Consider the following 25,441-nt stretch of genomic DNA (forward strand, 5'->3'; position numbering starts at 1 on the left):
AATATTAAAGGGCCACTTCACCTCTGGGACAACCCCATCTTATTTTATTGTTGTTTGGGACTTATTTAGTTATGTTTTGTGTTCAATTTGTTTTTTTGATATTTTAGTATTTCAGCATGTACTAGTGATGCATTTTGCATCATCAGTGATGCGTTTTGCATCATATGATCAAAGTTTTCTGGTAATATTATCATTCACTTGATGTGTGTGTGGTAAATGGTAAATGGTAAATGGTGCATTTATATAGCGCTTTTATCCAAAGCGCTTTACATAGATTGTGCATTACATTCACCCATTCACGCACACATTCATACAGTGATGTCAGAGGAAACCATGCAAGGCACCAACCTGCTCACCTGGAGCAACTAGGGGTTCAGAGTCTTGCCCAAGGACTCTTTGACATTAACTCAGGGGAACCCGGATTCTAACTGGGAACCCTTTGGGAACCCTTTGGGAACCCTTCGTGCTCTAATGTCGGTTTCTCTACTCCTGAGCTTGTGTGTGTGTGTGTGTGTGTGTGTGTGTGTGTGTGTGTGTGTGTGTGCGTGTGTGTGCGTGTGTGTGTGTGTGTGTGTGTGTGTGTGTGTGTGTGTGTGTGTGTGTGTGTGTGTGTGTGGGGGGGGGGGGGGGGGGGGGGGGGGGGGTGTTGCTAGGCAACCTACCTGCATCCTTGATGTGCTTGTAGACATCATCACTTCCTGCTGAGGAGTACGGGATGTCATCATGAGCTACGAAGTCTATCTGTAACCATATATGGTCATATACATATACATCATTATGATGTCATCATGAGCTACGAAGTCTATCTGTAACCATATATGGTCATATACATATACATCATTATGATGTCATCATGAGCTACGAAGTCTATCTGTAACCATATATGGTCATATACATATACATCATTATGATGTCATCATGAGCTACGAAGTCTATCTGTAACCATATATGGTCATATACATATACATCATTATGATGTCATCATGAGCTACGAAGTCTATCTGTAACCATATATGGTCATATACATATACATCATTATGATGTCATCATGATGTATATGTAACCATATATGGTCATATACATATACATCATTATGATGTCATCATGAGCTACGAAGTCTATCTGTAACCATAGTAACCATGTTATTATGATGTCATCATGAGCCACAAAGTCTATCTGTGGACACGTATATGGTACAATGTTTTAAGTGTTAATAATTACATCTGTTCTGTTATTGAGGTGGTGTTAGGGTCAGGGGTCTTAAGGTCTTACCCAGTGCTTGGTGAGGAGGTCTGGGGTTAGTATTAGTGTCTTAGGGTCTTAGGGGTCTTAGGGTCAGGGTCTTACCCGGTGCTTGGTGAGGAAGTCTGGAGTCAGGGTCCAGGGGGCGTCTCGGACCACCTCGTCAACGTAGCGACAGTGACTGACAGGTCCAGGGTGTTAGTCAGGGGTTAGGGTCTTAGGGGTCTTAGGGGTCATAGGGTCAGTGTTTTAGGGTCTTACCCGGTGCTTAGTGAGGAAGTCAGGAGTCAGGGTCCAGGGGGCGTCTCGGACCACCTCGTCAACGTAGCGACAGTGACTGACAGGTCCAGGGTGTTAGTCTTATGGGTGTTAGGGTCTTAGGGTTGGGGTTAGGGTGTTAGGGTTAGGGTTAGGGGGTCTTAAGGTCTTACCCGGTGCTTGGTGAGGAAGTCAGGGGTCAGGGTCCAGGGGGCGTCTCGGACCACCTCGTCAACGTAGCGACAGTGACTGACAGCGTCGTAGCGTTCGTCCTCGTTCATCACCGTGAAGCCTTTGTACTTATGAGTCAACGAGTCACTGCACACTGTCAATCAAATATTATAATATATATTATACATTAATACTGTACTTTATACTATAATAACTCTTTGTACTTATGAGTCAGAGCGTCACTGCACACTGTCAATCAAACATTATATATATTATACATTACATACATTTATACTGTACTTTATATTATAATAACCCTTTGTACTTATGAGTCAATGAGTCACTGCACACTGGAAAACATTATATACATTTTATATACATTTATACATGATATATAATATACATTATTACATGCATTAATACATAATATATATTATACATTATTACATGCATTAATACATAATATATATTATACATTATTACATGCATTAATACATAATATATATTATACATTATTACATGCATTAATACATAATATATATTATACATTATTACATGCATTAATACATAATATATATTATACATTATTACATGCATTAATACATAATATATATTATACATTATTACATGCATTAATACATAATATATATTATACATTATTACATGCATTAATACATAATATATAATATACATTATTACATGCATTAATACATAATATATATTATACATTATTACATGCATTAATACATAATATATAATATACATTATTACATGCATTAATACATAATATATATTATACATTATTACATAACTTAATACATAATATATATTATACATTATTACATGCATTAATACATAATATATATTATACATTATTACATAACTTAATACATAATATATATTATACATTATTACATAACTTAATACATAATATATATTATACATTATTACATGCATTAATACATAATATATATTATACATTATTACATAACTTAATACATAATATATATTAAACATCCTATAATAACCCTTTGTACTTATTATTAAAGAGTCACTGCACACTGTAAATAAAACATATTATATTCACTTTATATACATTAATACATAATATATATTATACATCCTATAATAATAGTCCGGGAAAAATGGGGGTGAACGTGGATTCGCCTGTGAAAGTTTTTTTCTCAACTGATTCTTGTAGCTTGGGGTCACCTCTTAAGGATTCAAGAGGATGACCAGTGATATCCATTGAGCATTTTTTATTATTAACCCCTTAATGCCTGAAACATGGGCTCCCATTGACTTTCTATACAGGAGGAAAATACCCAGAAAAAGATTATTTTTCGGGGTATTTAAGGAGGATCTGAGGGGTCTAGCTAGGGGTTTGTCATGATGCTGAATCCATTGCAGGCATTTGTTTTGCACAAAAAACATTCCGTGGGCTAGAAATAGCCTCAGAAAACAATACACGTATGGGTGAGTATTCATGTTAGTCGGAGGCCTTAGGGTTTTTTTTCTCGTGCTAATCAGTCTAAAAGTGCAAAATTTTGCACAGATGTAGCTCAGGGCATGCTCTAATGATTTAGCTAGGTCGGCGACCTTCGGGGTCACCACAACACCCACAAAACTCTGAAAAGTGATGACTCATCACTTTTCATCACTAAAGTCGATGGGAGCCCAACTTGATTTGGCCGCTGTGGCGACCCCGAATGTCGCAGACTCGGGCGCCCTAGCTAAATTAACACTAAACAAGGCGCTAACTCTTCTCCTGCTATACCATCAACATGTGGAACGCCCTTCCACAAGCCCTAAAGGAGAGCAAATCACTTGCCTCCTTCAAAATCGGTATGAAAAGTCACCTTCAGGCGGCTGCTACCCGTGACTTGTAAATACACTAAGCCCCCATGCTCCCCCCACCCTTTTTTCTGCCTTTGTATTTGATGTTATGCTTTTGAAACTGATATTATCCTAGATAAAGTACTATGTTCTATCCGTCTGTCTTTCAATGTTATATGAGATACTTAAAGTGTGGTTCCTGTGGAAATAAGCCTTGGCTTTCTAGGATCTCCTTTTAGTTGACCTTGTACCAGTGATTTGTACTGTCATGAAACTGTACTTTTTTCTATTGCAAACTTCTAATAAATTCTTCAATCAATCAATCAATATACTTTGTATAGATTATAAGGTGTGTGTGTGTGTGTGTGTGTGTGTGTGTGTGTGTGTGTGTGTGTGTGTGTGTGTGTGTGTGTGTGTGTGTGTGTGTGTGTGTGTGTGTACCTCCCACTATAAGGTGTGTGTTGGGGAAAAGACACTTGGCTTGCATCAGAGCTCTGGCGTGACCAGAATGGAACACATCGAAGATACCGTCTGCATACACACGCACTGGACGGGACGCTGTGGTAGAGAGACATAGAGAGAGAGAGAGAGAGAGAGAGAGAGAGAGAGAGAGAGAGAGAGAGAGAGAGAGAGAGAGAGAGAGAGAGAGAGAGAGAGGTTAATATACCGTCTGCATAGACACGCACTGGTCTGGAGGCTGTGGTAGAGAGACATAGAGACACAAAGAAAGAGAGAGAGGTTAATATACCGTCTGCATACACACGCACTGGTCTGGAGGCTGTGGTAGAGAGACATAGAGACACAAAGAAAGAGAGAGAGGTTAATATACCGTCTGCATACACACGCACTGGTCTGGAGGCTGTGGTAGAGAGACATAGAGACACAAAGAAAGAGAGAGAGGTTAATATACCGTCTGCATACACACGCACTGGACGGGAGGCTGTGGTAGAGAGACATAGAGACACAAAGAAAGAGAGAGAGGTTAATATACCGTCTGCATACACACGCACTGGTCTGGAGGCTGTGGTAGAGAGACATAGAGACACAAAGAAAGAGAGAGAGGTTAATATACCGTCTGCATACACACGCACTGGACGGGAGGCTGTGGTAGAGAGACATAGAGACACAAAGAAAGAGAGAGAGGTTAATATACCGTCTGCATACACACGCACTGGTCTGGAGGCTGTGGTAGAGAGACATAGAGACACAAAGAAAGAGAGAGAGGTTAATATACCGTCTGCATACACACGCACTGGTCTGGAGGCTGTGGTAGAGAGACACTAGCTATATTATAGGCTTAGGGTGTTAGGTGTATATATATATAGGTGTATATATATATAGGTGTATATATATATAGGTGTATATATATATAGGCGAAGGAAATAGATATTCTGGATCAGGGGTGGGCAACTTTGATGATGGCGAGGACCACTATATTTCCACCTTCACTCCAGAGGGCCACTATATTTCCACCTTCACTCCAGAGGGCCACTATATTTCCACCTTCACTCCAGAGGACCACTATATTTCCACCTTCACTCCAGAGGACCACTATATTTCCACCTTCACTCCAGAGGACCACTATATTTCCACCTTCACTCCAGAGGGCCACTATATTTCCACCTTCACTCCAGAGGGCCACTATATTTCCACCTTCACTCCAGAGGGCCACTATATTTACACCTTCACTCCAGAGGGCCACATTGCATATTGATACGTCCTACTTTGTCATTCTGGTATCTCATACAATAGAAGCAAAAATGCAAGCTCAAAACACATCGCGCTGCGATGTGTTTTGAGCTTGTAGATCTGCTATTTTTGCTTTTTTTGAATTGAAATCCTGAATTTTGTTTTTGTTATTTCTTGATTGGAATCCTGAAATGTAACATTTTGATTCAATTTCAAATGCATGTTAACTTTAAGAACCTAAATACAAATACATTGGACATATAAAAATCACACCCGTGTGAAGTGGAGCTGTGTGTGTGTGTGTGTGTGTGTGTGTGTGTGTGTGTGTGTGGATCATGTGTACCGATTTTTGTGACATTTGAAGAAAATATGTAGGAAAAGGAGCAAAAAGTGTGTTTTGGAGAAAATTCAAGATGGCGGAAAATCTATCATGGCGCAAATGGGCGTGGCCTATATGGGGAGATGCGTCATGACCCAAGGAATCCAGGGAAAAAATATTTTTAATTTTCCGACCTACGGTTCAAGAGTTACAGGCCAAAACGTAAAGTGGGGTGTTATGGCGCCACCATGCGGCCAAATGACACAATTATTTTTTATTTAATCCTTGAAATCATTATGAACCTCCTCTCCAAGTCTTGAAACTCTAGCCCCTATGGTTTGCGAGAGACAAATAATTGAATGTGAGTTTTTGCGATTCCCATTATAAGTCAATGGGGAAAATTAATTCACTAATAAATTAATATCAATTAAACTATTGAACCTTTCTCTTAGCAAGTTACTAGCCCACGATTCCCGAGTAAGCCGGTCGATTTGACATATGGCGCGAGTGTGTGGTGGCAAAACTGTGGGACTAGTAGCGTGCCGAAGTTTAGGAAGTTCAGGCTACATACACACAGACACACACACACACAGACAGACAGACAGACAGACCCACACAGCCACGTATAGGGAGCCTGTGCTTCACACAGCTCCAAAAATTACATTTTATTACTACTATACTAGTCATTAAGCTACTAATATTGACTGACGGAATTAAAGCAGGTCATGCTTGGAATTATAACAGCTGAAATCAATAATATATCAGTATTACCAATATTAACCTGTGGGCCGCAGTAAGTGAAGGTGGGGGCCGCGTGTGGCCCCAGGGCCGCCTGTTGCCCATTAGAGGATGACATTTTATTCCCGTTCCCGTGGGTCCCGTGGGTCCCGCGGGATTCCCGTGGGACAGGAGTCAAATTTGTATTAATGCCAGGATCGGGACGGGACAGGAATGAAAATCAACAGGAGTGGGCAGGAGCGGGAATCATCCCAGACCAGTTCATCAATTCGCAGAAATAAATTGCACAGGAAAGTGAGGTCTTTGAACTGCGAACATTATAAGATTATACATTATATAATAATAAACATGATATCAAATATAATATGGATCAAAATAGAAAAACATCTGCGCGATTTTATTTTTTTATCTTTTTTTCGGGAGCGGGATGTGAACGGGAGTGATTTTGACCAGGAGCGGGATGGGACCAGGAGTCATTTTACAGGAGTGGGACAGGATGGGATTTTTTTCCCCACTCTAGCCCAGGATTGGGATGGGACAGGATTTTTTCTGCGGGAGTGGGACGGGACAGGAGTGAAAATTCATCAAAATGTCATCCTCTATTGCCCATGTATGCTTTATATATATCCACGAGTTTCCAACGTCCCATAGTGCATTGCGCAGACGTTGTACCGAGCTTCCGGCGCCGCAGCCGACTGTGATTTACAAGCTCACAATGGGCTGCATCTGCGACGCGACGTGAGCTTGTATGTCTGCTGTTAAACCAGAAGTATGGTCCAAATAATCTCCAGTCGCCTCCAGCAAACTCCCACGGAAAGAGGTGGATATATATATTTATTACCCGGCTTGTTTCAAAGCTTGATTCTGATTGGTCGAGCGCTGAAATCAGAGGTCTGATATTTCTGGATAACAGACCGCTCCGCTCTATAACAGACCGCTGCTAATCAAAGACTCAGAACACCTGCTGCAGTCAAGCTGCACTGCGTGAATCTTGTGCTGTAACCAACATGTCAGCCATGAAAACAAACACACAGCGACATTTACAACTAAACGTTGCTCTGAAGAATGTTTTTAAAAATAATTTAACCGATTTAAGCGAAAAATAATCAGCACTTCCTTGTTTTCCAAGGCGACCGTGTCGCGCCCAGCGCAACACTTGTGGAACACTTCCAGCCGTCTGTAAACAAGTTTTTAGTTTTGAGTAAAATTATTAATTTGATTTAGTAGCCGGGTAATAAGCGGGATAAATACTGGCTCCTTGGGGATTGTTCATATATAACATCCTTTCGAACTGATATCAGTCCGTCGGGATGTTATATATGAACAACCCCCGCGGAGCCAGTATTTATCCCTTACATACGTATATTACCTGGTGTTCCTCTCTTAGCCTCCTCCATGCTGACTCTCTGATAAGGTTCTTTATGGTTAGGGTTAGAGTATTGATAGGTGTAGGTACAGTGTATAGGTACAGGGATAGGGTTAGGGTATAGAGTATTGATAGGTGTATAGATACATACAGTAGGTGTAGGTATAGAGGTAACAGGTATATATATTATAGTAACAGGTGTTCTTCTCTTAGCCTCCTCCATGCTGACTCTCTGATAAGGTTCTTTATGGTATAGAGGTGTATTATAGGTATAGTTATAGGTGTATAGATATAGAGGTAACAGGTATATATTTTATAGTACCAGGTGTTCCTCTCTTAGCCTCGTCCATGCTGACTCTCAGATAAGGTTCTTTATGGTATAGAGGTGTATTATAGGTATAGTTATAGGTGTATAGATATAGAGGTAACAGGTATATATTTTATAGTACCAGGGTGTTCCTCTCTTAGCCTCGTCCATGCTGACTCTCAGATAAGGTTCTTTATGGTATAGAGGTGTATTATAGGTATAGTTATAGGTGTATAGATATAGAGGTAACAGGTATATATTTTATAGTACCAGGTGTTCCTCTCTTAGCCTCGTCCATGCTGACTCTCAGATAAGGTTCTTTTGCTGCTTCCAGTTCATCTGCAAACGGAGCAGGATGCTTCAGACCCTGAGAGAGAGAGAGAGAGAGAGACAGAGAGAGAGAGAGAGACAGAGAGAGAGAGAGAGAGAGAGAGAGAGAGAGAGAGAGAGACAGAGAGAGAGAGAGAGAGAGAGAGAGAGAGAGAGAGAGACAGAGAGAGAGAGAGACAGAGAGAGAGAGAGAGAGAGAGAGAGAGAGAGAGAGAGAGACAGAGAGAGAGAGAGAGAGAGACAGAGAGAGAGAGAGACAGAGAGAGAGAGAGAGAGAGAGAGAGAGAGAGAGAGAGACAGAGAGAGAGAGAGACAGAGAGAGAGAGAGAGAGAGAGAGAGAGAGAGACAGAGAGAGAGAGACAGACAGAGAGAGAGAGAGACAGAGAGAGAGAGAGACACACAGGGTTAAAGGGATGCAACAGTGAATAGAAGTAATGGAATATTTGGGGCCGTCCAGACGACGCCGTATTTTAGTTATCCGGGGAGGCAGAGCCACGAACACCCCTGGGTGTCCACAACACATGCAAACACATGAAAACGGAGGACTAGACCAATAGTTTTCAAAACTCCGGCTGCAGTGCATTTTGTTTTCCCGGGCGTATTTCTTTTGCCGTGTGGACAGCATAACGGAGAAGTTCTTTGCCTGCATGCTTACGTCACCTTGTGCTCCTCGCCTCCTCCGCTATGAGAGAATCCCGTGGTCTCTGTGGAATATCCATATTTATGAGCGCATTCACGCCATGTTAACATTAGAGAGCTCAGCTGTCTTGTTTAGGGATGGAGCCCTAATGAATGATTGTTTTAATGATATTTGTTACTCTTGTCAAATGTCATCTTCATAGATGGTGGTCACTGGTCAGCCACAAAAGATACAGTTATGTTCTGATGTGTTGTCTCACATATCTTATGTCTGAATGTGTTGTCTCACATATCTTTATGTTCTGAATGTGTTGTCTCACATATCTTTATGTTCTGAATGTGTTGTCTCACATATCTTTATGTTCTGAATGTGTTGTCTCACATATCTTTATGTTCTGAATGTGTTGTCTCACATATCTTTATGTTCTGAATGTGTTGTCTCACATATCTTTCCACGGCTCAATAAGCAGGATCGATAAGGTGCTCACTTACTATCAAAACCTCCACCGGCTGTCTGTCCGTCTGTCTGTCTGTCCGTCTGTCCGTCTGACGTCTGTCCGTCTGTCCGTCCGTCCGTCCGTCAGTCACACGTCACACGTCACACTTTTGCCCAGCTCATATCTCCGCAACCGTTTGCCCCGATCCATGCCAAATTAATCAATTCTCACATGACCCTCTTCTAGCGCCACCATGAGGCCCATTCTTGCAAAACACATTTTTTGGACACTGCTACAGATTTTGCCCTAAAATCACGCAAATCGCTACACAGTATGTCTACACTCATGTCATCAACATGGATCTCTCCCATATAGCACCACCGTCAGGCCAAGTTTTTCAAACACATTTTTGGACACTGCTCCAACACATTTTGGCCTAAAAGGTTGCTTATCTCCCGATTAGGGAGTCTTACTGGTAGGCCTATTAGGCTATTATTGCAATCGATCGATCGCAATGGAATGGAGAGGGAAATGGGCACAGCGCATCGTAAAGGAAGCCCGACCAGGTAATATATATAGACCTATTTGACTACTGCGTCTGCTTCGGTTAGGGTTTTTTCTACACGGGGCCGTGTGGAGGCGTAGAGGTCCACCCGGGGAGGTGGAATTCCTTTTGATTGGTCTTGGTGTGGACAAGGCCTAATACTCAACAATAGGATTTAATGGTGATTGTAGAGGCCAAAGTCCTTATACTTGGCACTACTGGATGCCGATGCTCAAGATCAAGTTTAGAACATGTGATGTGTCCAAGAAAACTGATGTCCAAACAGTACATTAAAGTTCAGCATAAACAACATTTATTCTGCAGCCAAGTTCTATACTTCAGCTAATAAAATAATAAACATGAATGCACACACATCAGCCTCTCAGACACAAACACAGTCAAAGAAACTGTGTGCCTCTCACATCAACAACACCTGTCTGTGATTACAGAGTCAGTTAAATAGACAACAACACCTGTCTGTGGCCCTGTCTATACCTAAAAATCCCCGGGCGTTTCTGACTTCGTTTTGAAACCTCTACGCCTCCACACGGGCCCGCGTAGAAAAATATGTGTGTCCACACGGTATTATCAAAACGCTATAAATCCCTGTCTGCGCGTCACCGAAGCGGGTGGCGCGTCCCCCTGCTCTCATGCAATCATTGCAGCAGCTATCTATCTATAGGCTATGCATCGTCCAAGTTTCACAATCTTCACACTTTAACATGCACAATTGCTATTTAAACATTCATTGTGGGCTCGCCTATAAGGCAAGCACACTTTAGATATTGTCATTATTTCTATACTATACTATACTATACTATATCAACTTCTCCTCAAAACTTCGGTTCCTTTCTACTCCTACATACTTAGTGAGAAAAGAAAATAAAAACATCAATGTGTTCAGTTTACAGTGGCGAAGTGTGCTATTATTTTTTATAGCAATCAGCCAAATGGTGGCGCTGTAGGAAGCCTTCGAAAGTGCGAACTTTGAAACAGGTATAGCTCATGCTGTGTTTAACATACAGCCATGAAACCTGTATACACTTATGCGTCTCTCATGACGAACAACTTTTACCCTCTAACTTTTGACCTCTGACCTTTAGGTCTCCCACAATTCGGAATTATATGAAAAACAGTAAAAATCTATCTCCTCCTGGGATTTTCGCGTCAAGTGCACAAAACTTTTTTCACATGAACTTTGGACCAATACCTATACAGTCTATGTGGTGAGAAGTTTGTACGTTAAACCATTAATTTTTAATAATTCAATTCATATTGCGGTTTTATGCAAATTATTATTCTGCCTCTAAATCAAACATGCAAAGTGTTACTTTCATGGCATTTGGCAAACATGTAGAGGGTTAGTCCAAATATCACTGAAACCAATCTTATTCCAATTGGCCAAAGGGGGGCGCTATACGAAGCGTTTGAAAATTCAAACTTCAAACGGGCATAAGTCTTGACTCGTTTCGTTTGAAGACATGCAACTTGTTACACGCGTGCTTTGACTCAAGCGGAAGACATCTGTGTCGTTGTTAAGTAAGCTCCGCCCTTAGATTTTCCGCCAATTTGAGCAGTTTGTAAAACGCGTAAACCTGCTTTTATTCTGAAATTTTTGCGTCACGTGCACAAAACTTTTTTTACGTGAACTTTGGACCGATATCTAAAGATCTGTCAGATCGGATTTCTTTAAAATTGAAACATGCTTTTTTAAATAATTCAATGAATATTGCATTTTATGCAAATTATTCTTCTGCCTCTAAATCATACATACAACGTAGCATGTTCATGGCATTTGGCAAAGATGTAGAGTGTTATTCCAAATATCACTAAAACCAATCATACCCCAATTGGCCAAAGGGGGGCGCTATATCATTTTGAGCAGTTTGTGAAACGCTTAAAACCGTTTTTATTCTAGGATTTCTTTTTAGCAATTTGCATGAAACATTCTACACGCAATCTAAGGACCTTTATCTAACATGCCTATGAAGTGCATACAATAAAATAATAAAATAATAATAATAAATATAGCTGCAAGCAGCGATAAAGTGGCCAAAGCCAAAAACACCTCAAATCATGAACACAGCCTGGGATGTGCGTGAAATCTTGCAAGCACATTCCCAATAGGTCAAGGAACAGATACCACCCTTCTATCATTGGCCTGTTATAGCGCCACCAGCGGGTCAACTTTTGCATAACATTTTTGGAAAAAATGGACCAATCTTTGACGTCAGTAACGTCAAAGAGAGCACTGCCTGCGATCTTGACATTTTGTACTTTTATAGCCATTGTTTTCCGGCTTGAAGCAAGCCCACAATTGTTTCGAAGGAACAATATTTTTCTAGTTTAATATAAATTCGCGAACTATTTCTAGAGCAGGAGAGGGGAGAGGAATCGTCGAGTGTGGTATGCTCTCTCTCTCTCTCTCTCTCTCTCTCTCTCTCTCTCTCTCTCTCTCTCTGCATTAAACGAATGTAACTCTATCAATCAGAACTTCGTGGTCAAGCAAGCATTACTTTGTATTGAGAGAGAGAGTGGTGCGCTCTCTCAGACGGACTTTTCTTTTTAGCTTGCGCTGATCGTGGAAATAATCTAAAAGGAGGCACATGCCGTGAATAATCAACATATTCTCACCTTCAAAGCGTCAGACAACTGATGCCTGCATGCGTGCGTATGTCTCCATTATGCTTGAAATCATTTGATATTGGCATTTGATATCCAAACTTTGACAAAGAGAAGAGGCAGGCGCGTCGCGTCAGATATGCTCCGTTAACAAGACTAGGGCTGTATCTCGTTATTGATAATGAGCACCTTATCGATCCGGCTTATTGAGCCGGTGGAAAGCTATGTGAGACAACAAATTCAGAACATAACTGGTATCTTTTGAGACTGTGAGATCGTGGCTGACCACCATTTATGAAGATGACATTTGACAAAAGTAACAAATATCATTAAAATCATTCATTAGGCTAAATAGGGCTCCATCCCTAAACAAGACAGCTGAGCTCTCTAATGTTAACATGTCGTGAATGCGCTCATAAATATGGATATTCTACAGAGACTATTATGGGATTCTCTCATAGCAAAGAGGAGGAGGCGAGGAGCACAAGGTGACGTAAGCATGCAAGCAAAGAACTTCTCCGTTTATGCTGTCCACAAGGCAAAATAAATACGCCCGGGTAACAAAAATGCACTGCAGCCGGAGTTTTGGAAACTATTCGTCTAGTCCTCCGTTTGCATGCGTTTGCATGTGGACACCCATGGGCGTTCGTGGCTTTACCTCCCCGGGGATTAAAAATACGTTGTCGTCTGGACAGGGCCTGTGATTACAGAGTCAGTTAAATAGACAACAACACCTGTCTGTGATTACAGAGTCAGTTAAATAGACAACAACACCTGTCTGTGATTACAGAGTCAGTTAAATAGACAACAACACCTGTCTGTGATTACAGAGTCAGTTAAATAGACAACAACACCTGTCTGTGATTACAGAGTCAGTTAAATAGACAACAACACCTGTCTGTGATTACAGAGTCAGTTAAATAGACAACAACACCTGTCTGTGATTACAGAGTCAGTTAAATAGACAACAACACCTGTCTGTGATTACAGAGTCAGTTAAATAGACAACAACACCTGTCTGTGATTACAGAGTCAGTTAAATAGACAACAACACCTGTCTGTGATTACAGAGTCAGTTAAATAGACAACAACACCTGTCTGTGATTACAGAGTCAGTTAACCCTCCTCACGGATAGTCTTGATGTAGCCAAAAATCTCAACATCTACTTCACCTCCATGGCCAAAAATCTGGTCAATAAACTGCCCGCTCCATCTGGGCTGTTTGGTGTTAGGCACATCTTGAAATTCTACAGGAACCTTGGGGTATGCAAAGACAACCTTAAACTTGCCACGGTGTCAACTGATGAAGTGTTTAAAAAACTGCGCACCCTACCTCAATTCAAGGCCGCTGGCCATGATAAAATTGCCCCCAAATTTCTCATAGACTCAGCTGCCACCATTGCCCCAATCATTACCCATATTATTAATCTATCTATCAAGCAGGGTTATGTCCCCCAGGACTTCAAATTAGCCAAGGTAACCCCCCTGCACAAAAAAGGCAGTAAACTTGACCCTGGCAACTACAGGCCAATCTCAATCCTTAGTTCCATCTCTAAGGTAATGGAAAAAATTGTCTATGAACAGGTGGCTAAATATCTTGAAGAGAATAAACTGATCTACGAGTTCCAGTCTGGCTTCAGAGAGTCCCATTCCACAGATACATGCCTCATCTATTTGAATGATTACATCAAACGTGAAATTCACGATGGCAAATATTGTGGCATGGTCATGCTGGACCTCCAGAAGGCATTTGACACCGTCGATCATTCTATTCTGATCGAAAAACTCAAAGCTATTGGTCTTGATAGCACAGCAGTGAGATGGATGCACTCTTACTTGGTGGGGAGGGAACAGATGGTGGAAGTCAACGGAACCCTGTCCCCCCCCCTCCCAGTAAACTGTGGAGTACCTCAAGGGAGTATACTAGGACCACTGTTGTTCTTAATATACGTAAACGACATGTCATCTGCTTGTGACTGCAATCTGTTTCTGTTCGCGGATGACTCGGCTCTCCTAGTCTCAGGCAGAGACATTTTGCAGGTTGAAAAGGCCCTTAACTGTGAACTTAACAAGATCTGCACCTGGCTCAATGACAACAGACTCTCAATTCACCTAGGCAAAACTGAATGTATCCTCTTTGGATCTAGTCAGAAACTTAGCCTAGTTGAGAACTTCACAATTAAAGTAGGTGACACTGTGATAGAAAGAAAAAACCACATCTGCTACCTGGGTTGCATCCTGGAGGCTAACCTATCCAGTGAAAAAATGACCACCAAGGTAATCAATAAAGTCAATCAACGAATTCGCTTCTTGCAAAGAGTTGCCCCACTGATCAATATTAAATCCCGAAAGACACTAGGAGGTGCTCTTATTGGGCCCCTCATTGATTACGGAGTCCTTGTCTGGTATCGCGACGCCCCAGCTGCCTTAAAGCTAAAGCTCCAAACAGCCCAAAACAAACTAATTAGGGTTGTGCTTGGTCTCCCTCCTCTGACCCACCTTACCGAGCATCACCACGAAAGCGTGGGGTGGCTCAAAGTAGCTGACAGAGTACAGCATCTTGCAATGGGCCTGGTGTACAAGATACACTACACCTCCAAGATTCCCATGTACCTGACAAACTACTTCTTAAAGGTCAAGGATGTTCACGATCATAACACCAGAGGCAGCTCCACTAATCATCATCAGCGTAGATTTAACACTAAACAAGGCGCTAACTCGTTCTCCTGCTATACCATCAACATGTGGAACGCCCTTCCACAAGCCCTAAAGGAGAGCAAATCCCTAGCCTCCTTCAAAATTGGTATGAAAAGTCACCTTCAGACAGCAGCTACCCGTGACTTGTAAATAGACTAAGCCCCCATGCTCCCCCCCCCCCCCCCTTTTTCTTTGTATTCTGCCTTTTGTATTTGATGTTATGCTTTTGAAACTGATATTATCCTAGATAAAGTACTATCTTCTATCCGTCTGTCTTTCAATGTTATATGAGATACTTAAAGTGTGGTTCCTGTGGAAATAAGCCTCGGCTTTCTAGGATCTCCTTTTAGTTGACCTTGTACCAGTGATTTGTACTGTCATGAAACTGTACTTTTTTCTATTGCAAACTTCTAATAAATTCTTCAATCAATCAATCAATTAAATAGACAACAACACCTGTCTGTGATTACAGAGTCAGTTAAATAGACAACAACACCTGTCTGTGATTACAGAGTCAGTTAAATAGACAACAACACCTGTCTGTGATTACAGAGTCAGTTAAATAGACAACAACACCTGTCTGTGATTACAGAGTCAGTTAAATAGACAACAACACCTGTCTGTGATTACAGAGTCAGTTAAATAGACAACAACACCTGTCTGTGATTACAGAGTCAGTTAAATAGACAACAACACCTGTCTGTGATTACAGAGTCAGTTAAATAGACAACAACACCTGTCTGTGATTACAGAGTCAGTTAAATAGACAACAACACCTGTCTGTGATTACAGAGTCAGTTAAATAGACAACAACACCTGTCTGTGATTACAGAGTCAGTTAAATAGACAACAACACCTGTCTGTGATTACAGAGTCAGTTAAATAGACAACAACACCTGTCTGTGATTACAGAGTCAGTTAAATAGACAACAACACCTGTCTGTGATTACAGAGTCAGTTAAATAGACAACAACACCTGTCTGTGATTACAGAGTAAGTTAAATAGACATTTGATTACCTGAGATGAATAACAGTATAAGTCCATATTTGATTTTTTTTTAATATATATATTTTTCAATTTACCAGACTGTAAACCACAAACTAGTCATTTATAATCTGTTAATTTGTTAATGCAATCCCCCCTCATTTTGTTTAATTGTCGGTTTTAATGTTATCTGCTCCCTTTGTCTGCTGAATATTGTGTGTATGGACTTATGTCTTATAATTCCTAATATATATGAGTTAAGTAAAAAAAAACAAATGCAACAAAATGAGAGGGGAGTACATTAAGACTTTAAGAGATTAAACACTTCTAGTTTGTGGTTTATAGTCTGGTAAATCAAAAAAAATATATCTTTATCCAAAATGTTAAAATACGGACTTAGACTGTTATTGGTCTCAGGTACTCAGTTAGCAAAAGACCAGACATTAACTTCAGTGACATCATCAATAAGCAACTGGCTGAAATGGCTTACAGTGATGTTAATGTGAACCAAGAACAGGGAAACTAAATATATAATATTTAATAATTTAATAATATATCATTTAAAAAGAAATGTTTTAAAAAATGTTGCCAAAAAGCAACGCTGGGCCTTGCAGGGTTAACAGTGAAGCGCGCGCACACACACACACACACACACACACACACACACACACACACACACACACACACACACACACACACACACACACACACACACACACACACACACACACACACACACACACACACACACACACACACACACACACACACAGTCTTACCACAGTGTATCTTGGCACTTTGCCAGGTCTTTCTCCCTCCTCCCTCTCCTCTCCATTAGAGCTCTCCTCTCTCCTTCTCTTCCTGGAGGTCAGCATGGATGACCCCTCCTCCATGACCTGTAGGGTCAAAGGTCAAAGGTCACCAAAGGTTAAACACATGATGGGAATCAAGCAGACTCTCCTAATCCAGATCAATAAGCATTGATTGATTGAGCGGCCGAAATGGGTTTCCTCAGACGGGTGGCTGGTATCTCAAGTGGTTCAAGTGGTTAAATATCTGAAAACACAAATTAACATGAATCCAAAATACACTGATGATTGTGCTGTCAAACAATGAAACTATGGAATCTATTAACAGGTTGTGGGGGTCCCTGCTTCATCTCTCTCTCAACTAAGGGGTCCCTGCTTCATCTCTCTCTCACTAAGGGGTCCCTGCTTCATCTCTCTATCAACTAAGGGGTCCCTGCTTCATCTCTCTCTCAACTAAGGGGTCCCTGCTTCATCTCTCTCTCAACTAAGGGGTCCCTGCTTCATCTCTCTCTCACTAAGGGGTCCCTGCTTCATCTCTCTATCAACTAAGGGGTCCCTGCTTCATCTCTCTCTCAACTAAGGGGTCCCTGCTTCATCTCTCTCTCACTAAGGGGTCCCTGCTTCATCTCTCTATCAACTAAGGGGTCCCTGCTTCATCTCTCTCTCAACTAAGGGGTCCCTGCTTCATCTCTCTCTCAACTAAGGGGTCCCTGCTTCATCTCTCTCTCAACTAAGGGGTCCCTGCTTCATCTCTCTCTCAACTAAGGGGTCCCTGCTTCATCTCTCTCTCAACTAAGGGGTCCCTGCTTCATCTCTCTCAACTAAGGGGTCCCTGCTTCATATCTCTCAGTCTCAACTAAGGGGTCCCTGCTTCATCTCTCTCTCAACTAAGGGGTCCCTGCTTCATCTCTCTCTCACTAAGGGGTCCCTGCTTCATCTCTCTATCAACTAAGGGGTCCCTGCTTCATCTCTCTCTCAACTAAGGGGTCCCTGCTTCATCTCTCTCTCAACTAAGGGGTCCCTGCTTCATCTCTCTCTCACTAAGGGGTCCCTGCTTCATCTCTCTATCAACTAAGGGGTCCCTGCTTTATCTCTCTCTCAGCTAAGGGGTCCCTGCTTCATCTCTCTCTCACTAAGGGGTCCCTGCTTCATCTCTCTCTCAACTAAGGGGTCCCTGCTTCATCTCTCTCTCACTAAGGGGTCCCTGCTTCATCTCTCTCTCAACTAAGGGGTCCCTGCTTCATCTCTCTCTCACTAAGGGGTCCCTGCTTCATCTCTCTCTCAACTAAGGGGTCCCTGCTTCATCTCTCTCTCAACTAAGGGGTCCCTGCTTCATCTCTCTCTCACTAAGGGGTCCCTGCTTCATCTCTCTATCAACTAAGGGGTCCCTGCTTCATCTCTCTCTCAACTAAGGGGTCCCTGCTTCATCTCTCTCTCAACTAAGGGGTCCCTGCTTCATCTCTCTCTCAACTAAGGGGTCCCTGCTTCATCTCTCTCTCAACTAAGGGGTCCCTGCTTCATCTCTCTCTCAACTAAGGGGTCCCTGCTTCATCTCTCTCTCAACTAAGGGGTCCCTGCTTCATCTCTCTCTCAACTAAGGGGTCCCTGCTTCATCTCTCTCTCACTAAGGGGTCCCTGCTTCATCTCTCTCTCAACTAAGGGGTCCCTGCTTCATCTCTCTCTCAACTAAGGGGTCCCTGCTTCATCTCTCTCTCACTAAGGGGTCCCTGCTTCATCTCTCTCTCAACTAAGGGGTCCCTGCTTCATCTCTCTCTCAACTAAGGGGTCCCTGCTTCATCTCTCTCTCACTAAGGGGTCCCTGCTTCATCTCTCTCTCAACTAAGGGGTCCCTGCTTCATCTCTCTCTCAACTAAGGGGTCCCTGCTTCATCTCTATCAACTAAGGGGTCCCTGCTTCATCTCTCTCAACTAAGGGGTCCCTGCTTCATCTCTCTCTCAACTAAGGGGTCCCTGCTTCATCTCTCTCTCAACTAAGGGGTCCCTGCTTCATCTCTATCAACTAAGGGGTCCCTGCTTCATCTCTCTCAACTAAGGGGTCCCTGCTTCATCTCTCTCTCAACTAAGGGGTCCCTGCTTCATCTCTCTCTCTCTCTCTCTCTCTCAACTAAGGGGTCCCTGCTTCATCTCTCTCTCAACTAAGGGGTCCCTGCTTCATCTCTCTCAGCTAAGGGGTCCCTGCTTCATCTCTCCCTCAACTAAGGGGTCCCTGCTTCATCTCTCCCTCAACTAAGGGGTCCCTGCTTCATCTCTCTCTCAACTAAGGGGTCCCTGCTTCATCTCTCTCTCAACTAAGGGGTCCCTGCTTCATCTCTCTCAGCTAAGGGGTCCCTGCTTCATCTCTCCCTCAGCTAAGGGGTCCCTGCTTCATCTCTCTCAGCTAAGGGGTCCCTGCTTCATCTCTCCCTCAGCTAAGGGGTCCCTGCTTCATCTCTCTCAGCTAAGGGGTCCCTGCTTCATCTCTCTCTCACTAAGGGGTCCCTGCTTCATCTCTCTCTCACTAAGGGGTCCCTGCTTCATCTCTCCCTCAGCTAAGGGGTCCCTGCTTCATCTCTCTCTCAACTAAGGGGTCCCTGCTTCATCTCTCTCTCAACTAAGGGGTCCCTGCTTCATCTCTCTCTCAACTAAGGGGTCCCTGCTTCATCTCTCTCTCAACTAAGGGGTCCCTGCTTCATCTCTCTCTCAACTAAGGGGTCCCTGCTTCATCTCTCTATCAACGAAGGGGTCCCTGCTTCATCTCTCCCTCAACTAAGGGGTCCCTGCTTCATCTCTCCCTCAACTAAGGGGTCCCTGCTTCATCTCTCTCAACTAAGGGGTCCCTGCTTCATCTCTCTCTCAGCTAAGGGGTCCCTGCTTCATCTCTCTCTCAACTAAGGGGTCCCTGCTTCATCTCTCTCTCAACTAAGGGGTCCCTGCTTCATCTCTCTCTCAACTAAGGGGTCCCTGCTTCATCTCTCCCTCAGCTAAGGGGTCCCTGCTTCATCTCTCTCTCAACTAAGGGGTCCCTGCTTCATCTCTCTCTCAACTAAGGGGTCCCTGCTTCATCTCTCCCTCAGATAAGGGGTCCCTGCTTCATCTCTCTCTCAACTAAGGGGTCCCTGCTTCATCTCTCTCTCAACTAAGGGGTCCCTGCTTCATCTCTCTCTCAACTAAGGGGTCCCTGCTTCATCTCTCTCTCAACTAAGGGGTCCCTGCTTCATCTCTCTCTCAACTAAGGGGTCCCTGCTTCATCTCTCTCTCAACTAAGGGGTCCCTGCTTCATCTCTCTATCAACTAAGGGGTCCCTGCTTCATCTCTCCCTCAACTAAGGGGTCCCTGCTTCATCTCTCCCTCAACTAAGGGGTCCCTGCTTCATCTCTCTCAACTAAGGGGTCCCTGCTTCATCTCTCTCAACTAAGGGGTCCCTGCTTCATCTCTCCCTCAACTAAGGGGTCCCTGCTTCATCTCTCTCAACTAAGGGGTCCCTGCTTCATCTCTCTCTCAACTAAGGGGTCCCTGCTTCATCTCTCTCTCAACTAAGGGGTCCCTGCTTCATCTCTCTATCAACTAAGGGGTCCCTGCTTCATCTCTCCCTCAACTAAGGGGTCCCTGCTTCATCTCTCCCTCAACTAAGGGGTCCCTGCTTCATCTCTCTCAACTAAGGGGTCCCTGCTTCATCTCTCTCAACTAAGGGGTCCCTGCTTCATCTCTCCCTCAACTAAGGGGTCCCTGCTTCATCTCTCTCAACTAAGGGGTCCCTGCTTCATCTCTCTCTCAACTAAGGGGTCCCTGCTTCATCTCTCTCTCAACTAAGGGGTCCCTGCTTCATCTCTCTATCAACTAAGGGGTCCCTGCTTCATCTCTCCCTCAACTAAGGGGTCCCTGCTTCATCTCTCCCTCAACTAAGGGGTCCCTGCTTCATCTCTCTCAACTAAGGGGTCCCTGCTTCATCTCTCTCAACTAAGGGGTCGCTGCTTCATCTCTCTCTCAACTAAGGGGTCCCTGCTTCATCTCTCTCTCACTAAGGGGTCCCTGCTTCATCTCTCTCAACTAAGGGGTCGCTGCTTCATCTCTCTCTCAACTAAGGGGTCCCTGCTTCATCTCTCTCTCACTAAGGGGTCCCTGCTTCATCTCTCTCTCAACTAAGGGGTCCCTGCTTCATCTCTCTCTCAACTAAGGGGTCCCTGCTTCATCTCTCTCTCACTAAGGGGTCGCTGCTTCATCTCTCTCTCAACTAAGGGGTCCCTGCTTCATCTCTCTCTCACTAAGGGGTCCCTGCTTCATCTCTCTCAACTAAGGGGTCGCTGCTTCATCTCTCTCTCAACTAAGGGGTCCCTGCTTCATCTCTTTCTCAACTAAGGGGTCCCTGCTTCATCTCTCTATCAACTAAGGGGTCCCTGCTTCATCTCTCTATCAACTAAGGGGTCCCTGGTTCATCTCTCTATCAACTAAGGGGTCCCTGCTTCATCTCTCTCTCAACTAAGGGGTCCCTGGTTCATCTCTCTATCAACTAAGGGGTCCCTGCTTCATCTCTCTATCAACTAAGGGGTCCCTGCTTCATCTCTCTATCAACTAAGGGGTCCCTGGTTCATCTCTCTATCAACTAAGGGGTCCCTGCTTCATCTCTCTATCAACTAAGGGGTCCCTGCTTCATCTCTCTCTCAACTAAGGGGTCCCTGCTTCATCTCTCTATCAACTAAGGGGTCCCTGCTTCATCTCTCTCTCAACTAAGGGGTCCCTGCTTCATCTCTCTCTCAACTAAGGGGTCCCTGCTTCATCTCTCTCTCAACTAAGGGGTCCCTGCTTCATCTCTCTCTCAACTAAGGGGTCCCTGCTTCATCTCTCTCTCAACTAAGGGGTCCCTGGTTCATCTCTCTATCAACTAAGGGGTCCCTGCTTCATCTCTCTATCAACTAAGGGGTCCCTGCTTCATCTCTCTCTCAACTAAGGGGTCCCTGCTTCATCTCTCTATCAACTAAGGGGTCCCTGCTTCATCTCTCTCTCAACTAAGGGGTCCCTGCTTCATCTCTCTCTCAACTAAGGGGTCCCTGCTTCATCTCTCTCTCAACTAAGGGGTCCCTGCTTCATCTCTCTCTCAACTAAGGGGTCCCTGCTTCATCTCTCTCTCAACTAAGGGGTCCCTGCTTCATCTCTATCAACTAAGGGGTCCCTGCTTCATCTCTCTCAACTAAGGGGTCCCTGCTTCATCTCTCTCTCAACTAAGGGGTCCCTGCTTCATCTCTCTCTCAACTAAGGGGTCCCTGCTTCATCTCTCTCTCAACTAAGGGGTCCCTGCTTCATCTCTCTCTCAACTAAGGGGTCCCTGCTTCATCTCTCTCTCAACTAAGGGGTCCCTGCTTCATCTCTCTATCAACTAAGGGGTCCCTGCTTCATCTCTATCAACTAAGGGGTCCCTGCTTCATCTCTATCAACTAAGGGGTCCCTGCTTCATCTCTATCAACTAAGGGGTCCCTGCTTCATCTCTCTATCAACTAAGGGGTCCCTGCTTCATCTCTATCAACTAAGGGGTCCCTGCTTCATCTCTCAGCTGCTCAGCTGTAAATGCAAGTCATGAGTAAAGTACAGCTGAGTGGGTGAGGGGGGGGGGTGGGGGGGGGGTCATGACCTCTCCAGACTGTACTGTTGCGTAACAGCAGACAGCTGGACCAGTTAAACTCTCACAGCTGTTAACCCCTTAAAGCCTGGACCAGTTACACTCTGTTAACCCCTTAAAGCCTGGACCAGTTACACTCACACAGCTGTTAACCCCTTAAAAAGATCCCTGGCTAATACGACAAATATGTCTTAATACATTATAATTGTCCTCTATAACTACAATGTCATAAATGTCATGTGTGATTTATCCCTATGGAATTTATGGCAAAAATGTAAACATTTGAAATATTGATTTGATGCTCATATTAACCATAGGAAGTATTACGTTTGTTTTTATTTGCACATGCATGCCATAAATTCCATAGGGATAGATCACACATGACATTTATGACATCATCAACTTGCGACAGGTATTTCCCCTATTGAGTGAAAGATTAGCTATTTCTAGAAGAAATACAATATTTAAGGTGTTTTTAATTTTACATTGTAGTTATAGAGGATAATTATAATGCATTAAGGCATATTTGTTGTATTAGCCAGAGATCCAAAACAACGTTGTCGTTTTGTCGTCTAATCATGCTTTTATGAACACCCTGGACAGTTTTTAATTTGCTTCACTCTTTATTTAGATATTTGATGTAAATGTTACCAGGCCCTCCAGGCCCAGGGCCTCTCCCCACACACACCCATTGTAACTTCAAACTCCATTTTAACCATGATAGATTCATTAAAAACACCCATTATGTATAAGATCATCTGATAATATTTGGAATTTATTTGGACACTTGAAAAATATATTATTTAGTATAATTTTAAATTTGAAGTACAAAGTTATTTTCAGTCAGTTCTAACCAACATGGCTGTTATCTCAATGTTTTCCTCACAACATAATCACTAAAATATCGTCACTGTCGGGCAGAAACCTCCTATCTCCAAGTTTCAAATGTGTACGTCTTTTGGTAAAGCAAAGCCCTGCTTCATCATACAAGACTGTCGCACAAAACTAGTGAAAGCAGATCTACAAGTGTGTGCTTGTAGATCTGCTGTTTTCACTAGTTTAGTACATTTTATAGATATAGAATAAATACAAAACGAACGGTTTTGGACATTCAAGGTTTCCACCCGACAACGACGATATGCTATAAATATAAGGTGCTGGGAGTGAAAATTATAATGTAGGGGTGCCTCGGATTAAAACAATATTTATGGGGTGACCTGAGACAAAAGAGTTTGGGAACCCCTGATGTGAACAAACCCAGAGCAAACAGAACCATGTATTTCTGCAACCTCACAAAGTCTGACCAAAACCAGGAGGAATACTGGGACCCCCCCCCCCCCCCCCCTAGAAACTAGACTGAGTGGTAAAACATCGAGCAGCTTGGAGCGTTGTTTAGAAGTGTTAGTTGCAAATCACTCAACGGTCCTGCAAACCACCTGTTTCTAAACTGCACATAATGTTGTACATACACAGGATGTTGTGTTGTAGAAAACGAGCGCTTCCAAACTCTGACACTTGGAAAAATAAAAACCTGCACAGAAATTCTTGACAGAAAGTAGCTCATAACATCTCTATGGTGGATTTTTTTAATGAAACAAAAACACTGCAGATAGAAAGAGGATAATTCAAGCTTTCAGTACAGCCGCAATGTTGGTGAGTTTAACTTTGTTTAATGCAATCAGAAAGGACTTTTCTGTTTGGATGTTTGGGCTGTCAATGGCAGGAAGTAGTTTTTATTTTCTATTGTAACATCACTTCCATTCCATAGGATATCATTCTACTGGTTCTAGGACTGTTAACTCTTTGAGCGCCAGCGCCCTCTAGGGGCCAAAGAATGCCAGCGCATCTCTCATAGGCGAGCGCTTTAGCTTCCAGGACTTCAGCTTCCAGGACCTGACGTGCTCACGTTGATGCACGGCATGGAAATGTCCCGGATGAAGATGCTAACAGAATGGCTATTCCCATTTTGTCATCTAAAAGATCATTTTTGGGCGATTTCGCCGTAAATAAACCTCGCACCGCTTTCCTAAAACACAAAAAAGAGATATAAGCCTTTAAAGATGCGGTCTTTCATTGGATTAGGCGGAGATTGGCGATTGCGTTCGCAAATTACGGCCGGCCAGGACGTTGTTAGCTTTCGGCTAGTAGCTACAAAAATCAAGCCAGGCTTCAGAAGGCCTCTTATCATTTTATTCATTTAATTAAATAAAGCCGAACTACTTCGGGATCGGCACACTCGTGTACTCATCGGAAGCGGCGCCGAACATCGGGTGAACATTGGGGAGCTCAAAAATGTATTTTAAACCATTTTTAATGGAATATATCGTCGGACAGAGTAGAATGGCTAACTGGCTAGCGGCTAGCGAGCCAGGACCACCCACGACTCTACAAGCAGCTCGGGGTAAGTGAATTAATAAAAAAAAGATTGTATTGGATTGAAATAAAGCCGAACTAGTTCGGGATCGGCACCAGATGAGTTAAATCTAATATCAGCAGTTGAAGCAGACCGTTTAGACCAGGGGTCTTCAACAGGGGGTCTGGGACCCCTAGGGGGTCCTCAGAGTTACTACAGGGGGTCCTACAAATCTTTGTGTGATAGAAGCCTCCTTCTTATATTAACCACTTGAACCCTAACATCCATATTCAGAGAACTTTAGCCAAAACATAGCAGATCTACAAGCTCACAACGCCTCACAACAATGCAGCGTTGTGAGATCTGCTATTTTCACGATAGAACCATCTTATACAAAATGTAATGCCTCAACTCTTAGTGCATGTCAGGGTGTGTGTGTGTGTGGGGGGGGGGGGGGGGGGGGGAGGGCAGTTAAAATATGATTATTT

General features: G+C 43.2%; 1 protein-coding gene across 1 annotated transcript in view; it reads right to left on the reverse strand.

The window, feature by feature from the left end:
* The window catches only part of LOC308286009 (choline-phosphate cytidylyltransferase A-like), a 40,565-nt gene that overhangs the window by 11,447 nt on the left and 3,677 nt on the right, over positions 1-25,441 (reverse strand). The window contains 5 exon segments of the mRNA XM_080726968.1: positions 663-741; positions 1,674-1,825; positions 3,949-4,065; positions 8,197-8,293; positions 16,961-17,077. Of these exon segments, the coding sequence (XP_080583094.1) occupies positions 663-741; positions 1,674-1,825; positions 3,949-4,065; positions 8,197-8,293; positions 16,961-17,074 (559 nt within the window). The 5' untranslated portion in view covers positions 17,075-17,077.

Source organism: Nannobrachium achirus (genome assembly GCF_963921795.1).
Source record: "Nannobrachium achirus genome assembly, chromosome: 5".
In the NCBI taxonomy this organism is placed as follows: Eukaryota; Metazoa; Chordata; class Actinopteri; order Myctophiformes; family Myctophidae; genus Nannobrachium; species Nannobrachium achirus.